Source organism: Siniperca chuatsi, linkage group LG14, assembly GCF_020085105.1.
Source record: "Siniperca chuatsi isolate FFG_IHB_CAS linkage group LG14, ASM2008510v1, whole genome shotgun sequence".
NCBI lineage: Eukaryota > Metazoa > Chordata > Actinopteri > Centrarchiformes > Sinipercidae > Siniperca > Siniperca chuatsi.
In genome coordinates this window covers 27734306-27740305 of record NC_058055.1, presented here as the reverse complement: position 1 = coordinate 27740305, position 6000 = coordinate 27734306, and the positions used below count along the sequence as shown (strand labels likewise).

At 37.0% G+C, this 6000-nt stretch overlaps 1 protein-coding gene across 1 annotated transcript in view; it reads left to right on the top strand.

Annotated features, from left to right (window-relative positions):
- The first annotated feature begins 255 nt into the window (after positions 1 to 255).
- The window catches only part of zgc:77151 (uncharacterized protein LOC337153 homolog), a 45090-nt gene continuing 39345 nt past the window's right edge, over positions 256 to 6000 (top strand). The window contains exon 1 of the mRNA XM_044221179.1: positions 256 to 630. Coding sequence (XP_044077114.1) covers positions 610 to 630 — 21 coding nt within the window. The 5' untranslated portion in view covers positions 256 to 609. The remainder of the gene's footprint in view (positions 631 to 6000) is intronic.

Here is a 6000-nt window from a genome sequence, read left to right as displayed (position 1 = left end):
AAAGGCGGATCAAGCCAGTGTACTGTTTGACCTCCATTGTGAAAACCAAGAAGTTTTTTTTTTTTTTTTAACCTGTAAATTCACATCTATGAATATAAATTTTTGCCAATTTAATTAAAACATATCATCTAGGGATGACAAACAGTACATGCTTCCAAAATAATATGCAGCTGTTGATAAAAAATAAAAAAAATGCACAAAAAAAAGTACAGTATCTCTCCACAGCAACACTCGCCAAACTACAGTCACTTTTTCCGCAATTTAATGATATTTTAGGGGGGGATCTGATTTAAAACCCGTCTCGTGTCTAAACCCCGCCCACGCATAACCCGTGTCACACGGAAGTACGTCACACCACTGAAGCTAAAGATGCTTCAACTGCCGTTTCACTGTGACTTTAACATTAAGTTGTACTCTGTGGCAAACTTTGGCCACACCTAGATCCTGTCCCATTTCCACACACACACACACACACACAAAAAAAAAAGCCTGCTTTTTTTTTTTTTTTTTTTAATTTATTTATTTTTTTTCTGGTGCGTTTGTTTGTGTGTCGGCGAGTCCCGGCGGTGTAACCGGAGAGGGGCCTCAGAGAGGGAATGCAGGACTGCAATGGAGCACAATGCAATACAGGTAAAAGCCGATATATAATTTCCAAATAAATGTCGATTTCTGTCACTTAGACCCGGCGGTTTTTCTGACCTGTTGATGTAGGGGGCTGTATTTTAACCGTGTGTCGCTGCGAACCGCAGCCGAATTTCGCGTTTTATTTCATTTAGTTTGACCGTGTATCGTATTGATTGTTTTCTCATATCAACCAAACCCCAGCGCCGAGAGTTGACTGCAATTACAACTTTATTCAACCAGGCTCAACTTTTTTTTCTTTTCCTCCAGAGGTGGGAAATAAACCGCTGATATTTTGTATTTTTACGGGGAAACGATCGGCTGTGACACCGAGCCGTCGCCTCGTTTGATACCGGAGGCTCGCTCGTTAAATGGCAGTTTAATATTTCTGATATTTTCGCCGTGTTAATGATTAATTTCTTTGTGTGTCGTGTCGACAGTCTTCAGCTTCTCCTCCGGCTACCAACCCCCACCCACACTGACAACACATTTAGCTAAATAAAATTTAATTTTCTGGCCGTTTGCCTGCCTGAAAAATATCAGGAAACTTTTAAGCTAGTCAGCCCTTTTTTTTTTTCAACAAAAACTAGCTAGCAGCGAGCCGTTGCATCCGACATTTTTAATTTTTTTTTTTTTTTTTTTGAACGCAGACTCTTTAAAAAATTAATTTCGACACCGACGTGATATTAAAGATTTGAAATATTTTTTCGACAGGGGATTAGGTGGAGCAGCAGTAGTGTTGGTTTTTAATAGGAAGCATATTGATATTATTATCAAATCCTTCCCGACATTTTGTCTCCGGCGTAATTACCACAGTTTAAGGAGGAATGTTAATATTGTGTGTGTGTGTGAAGGAGGAGGAGGAGGAAATGTGGAGTTTCTTTATTTATTTTTTATTTATTTTTTTATGTTGTACTTGAAATATCGAGGATTAGTCCTGCCTTTTTAAAAACCCAGGAAACATCCAGAGGACACACAGCTAGGGGCAATGCGAGCTTTTAGTCGAAATAAAAACGAGCCAAAAGTCATTTATTTTGACAGAAATCCTTCATGTGTGGCGTGGGATGTGTTTAATATTCCAGTGGTGGTTGTGTGTGTGTGTGTATATATATATATATATATTTTATATAATAATATCTCTGTTTAAATATTAATTTATTGCTGCATTGGAGGGTTTTTTTGTGTTTTCTCCAGTGGTGAACTTGTGAGCTTATTCAATAACAGGATATACCCAAGGTCAATACTGCACACTGTGTGGGTTTTTGCTTTTTTTTGCATTTTATTTGTTTATTTATTGTCCAAAGCAGGAAACACATTATTAATATTCGTCAGAGGAGTTTTTTATTTATTTATTTATTTTTTGTTGTTGTTGTTGTTGTTTCTCCTCTTCCTCTTCCTTCCTCCTGAAAACTGTGTTTTTAAAAAAAAAAAAAAAAAAAATCTCTGCATTATTCCCAGAAATATCACGAGAACTGACGTAGGCAGGGTGCAGATTAAGGGTTTCCATCTTAAATTCTTGTGTGTGTGTGTGTGTGTGTGTGCTCACATTTTAGACACTGGGCTGCCTCTCAGTGCTCAGATTATATTATGTGGTTTTTATATTTTCCTGCCTGCTCAGCCCTGCCTCGTTTCCACCGCTAGGCTGAAGCACTGCCTCAGCTGGCCCTCCCCCCAGGGCCAAAAAAAACCAGAGACCAGAAACTACTGGAGCTCCATGATATCCATATAACACCCCTATAGTGCGTAATAGCATGTTTACGATACGCTATACTCACTGGATGGTAGCACTTATCGTATGGTCTCACTATAATTAAGTAAAACATATGTGTAATATTCAAACTGCTTGCTTTTACTGCTGATTATAGATAGAACTAGTGCGCAAAGGATTTATAGATTAGTCGATGGGCAGAAAATAAACACTTTGATAATCGATTGCGTTTATTCTTTAAAGCAAAAAAGATTCTCTGGTTCCCCCACTTGTCAAATATGAGCTAAATAGTGAACTTATCGCGCTTTTGTTGCGTCCTTCGTCCTGCTCGTGTACCTACAAATAACTCAAACTACTAATCGATCAGTCGACGGGCAGGAAATATATCGGCAATTGACGATAAGTCCCATCGGTTTTGGATCAAAATGCCCCCAAAAAACAAATTCTTCAGTTCCAGTTTTTAAAATGCGAATATTTATTATCTCAGTGTTGTGTGTAGTGACTTGATTATTTTTGTGTTTTTTGACTGTTGGTCAGACAAAACAAGCAAATTAAAGTGTGTCGACGTGACATTTTTATAGACCGCGCGGTTTTTAAAGAATGTAACTACCAGATTAATCCATAATTAAAATGATCACAGCTCTATTACTATTCCTTAAATATACAGTATATCTATAATATTTATAACTATTGGGGCTAATGTTGTATCTGTAGACCTCCAGTAGGGATTTTATCTCACTTTATCATTTATTCTTCTTCTTTTGTCCTGTTTAGTACTCAATACTTAATTATAGTCTTTCTTATATTGTATCAAGTATAATAATACTTCAAAACATCTAAAATGTCACACCAACCTTCCTGGAGGGGTTTCCAGTGATCCGTACACACTTCATCTGTCTTTATGTTATCCATTTTCTAAATTATTACCATATTTATAATCATTTTACTCTTTTCTTTTCTTGTTCCTACTCATACGCTTGAGGGTAACTGTTTAATATTACTGGAATTATTAAATTATATTCAATTAATGGCTAATATTTTGTCAGTAGTACTGAATGTTGTCCTGATCATACGTGATTATATTCCTTTACGTATCATATTGAGTATAATAATCCTTATAAATATCTATATAGTGGCTCAGTGGAGACTTTATCTGACTTTATGGTATTCATAATCCTATTATATTAATATAATATTACTTAAAAAATACCCATAATATACCTATATGTGCTAATATTGTGTCTGTAGACCTCAATAATGACTTTATTCAACTTTATTTTATTCTTTTTCTTTGTCCTTCTCGTATTCCCTTGAGTACTTGTTAAATAATCCTGTAATACTCCCTTTGGATGCTAATGCTAACGTCTACAGTACTCCGTAGTGTCTTGTATTTACTTTTTACGTGACTTAATGGTAATATTTTTCTCAAAGTATTACTATAAAGCTCCTGAACTATAGTTATAATAGTCCTTCAGTGGGTACTATCGTGTCTGTAGAGCTCAATAATGATTTTATCTAACTTTATTTTATTATTCCTCCTCCTTAATTCAACTCGTATACTTATAAATAACTGATTAATATTCCAATAATGCTCCTTTAGGGTCTGACCGTTGGAAAGATGGTATTTTTCTTAAAACTGGGCTGTCCGTGCAGTAGAAAGACGCAAATATATCCCAAACTTCCCCGAACTACTACAAACAGCCGGTCGGAGCTGCTAACGCTAGGCTAACCTCTGATAGCGCCGCCGGGTAACAAGCGGGCAGCGCACGTGCTGAGCCTCATTAAAAACGTCAGGCGCCGCCAGCCGCTATCGTCACCGGCTGGCGGCGCCTGACTCTCGGCCGTGGCGGCCTCTTCCTCCTCCATAACTCCTCCGCGCTGTGCTCGTAGAAGTAGCCCCGAATGTCTGATTCCAGCACTGTTTTAAAATCGCTTTCTTCCATATCCACAGGAGCGTTGCCTTCAGCCAGCCGGCTGTTCTAGCCAGTTGATTTTTGGACGGGATGTTTTCGGTTTCGGAGCGGTCGAGGAGCCGCGGCCCTCTCGGCCCGGCTGTGCCGAAGTACAATCTGTAGTTCGAACGACGGTTCCCCCGGAGGGAAGTTAACCTTTGTTCGTTTGCATGTGCCGCCCGCACTGCAATGATGCAAAGCTGGTTGAAAATCGGCAGAGCTTCCCTTTTTTAATATATTTTCCTCAAAGTGTTACTATGAAACTCCTGAACTATGGCTGTAATGTTTCTACAGTGGGTGATATTGTGTCTGTAGAGCTCAATAATGACTTTATTTTATTCTTTTTCTTTGTCCTTCTCGTATTCCCTTGAATACTTGTTAAATAATCCTGTAATACTCCCTTTGGATGCTAATGCTAACGTCTACAGTACTCCGTAGTGTTTACTTTTTACGCGACTTAATGGTAATATTTTCCTCAAAGTATTACTATAAAGCTCCTGAACTATAGTTATAATAGTCCTTTAGTGGGTACTATCGTGTCTGTAGAGCTCAATAATGATTTTATTCAACTTTATTTCATTCTTTTTCTTTGTCCTTCTCATTTTCCCTTGAATACTTGTTAAATAATCCTGTAATACTCCTTTTTGGAGGCTAATGCTAATGTCTTTTGTACTCTGTAGTGTCTTTTCTAACCTAATATTTAAGCCAGGGACTTTATGGTATTCTGAATCCAAATGTGTTACTATAATATTCCTTGAATATATAGCTGCAATATTCATATAATGGATAATATTGCGTCTGTAGAGCTATTTGATTCTTTATCCTTCTTAATTCAACTCGTACTTATCTGTTTTAATATTCCAGTAATACTCCTTTAGGGCCTGATACTTTGTTTATAGTACTCGCTACTGTTTTATCATACGTATCGTATCGTATCCAGTATAATAATCCCTAAAAACATCTATGATATTCCTCTGTGGGCTCATAACAACCAGTAGAGACGTTATCTGGCTGTATTACTATAATATTCCCTAAATATTCCTATAGCAGTACTCTAGGGTACTCAATAGTGATTTTATTAAACTTAATGTCTTTTTCCCCCTCTTGTATGAGTGTAATATTATACATATAAATATGTTTATAGCAGCTATTTGTAACTCGGTGACTCAATATTGAATTATCAGAGCGTTTATAATGTTTCTGTGTCATTTTATCTTACTTAATCACTCATTTATCTGTAAAATATATCTGTATTAAGGACTTTAAATGTACCTCCGGGACTCTGTACTTTAGTTTACAGGGAATATTTAATGATTATTTAATCCTATAGTGTCTTTATAATATTCCTATAGGGACTCGCAGTATGTTTTAATGACTTTATCGTACTGTTCTTTCACCAAAGAGGTGAAATGCCTCGTGGTTAAATCAAATTAAATGTGCTTTATTTTCAGCGTGTCGTCATAATAGTCCCGTAATGTTTCCACAGGGGACTCTGTGTGTTTTTTTTATTTAATCCTCCTGTGGTTCTGTAATTCCTATAGCGGGATATAGTGTGTGTTTGACATTCAACAGTGACCTTGTCCATTATTTTAGCGGTAAATGGTATTCTCTCTGTGTCACCGTGATATTCCTCTAATACAAATATCACGTTCGCAGAGTGATAGTGAGCTTGCATCGCTCGTTTTTTTTTTTTTTTTGATGTCTTACAGTTTTCCCGCA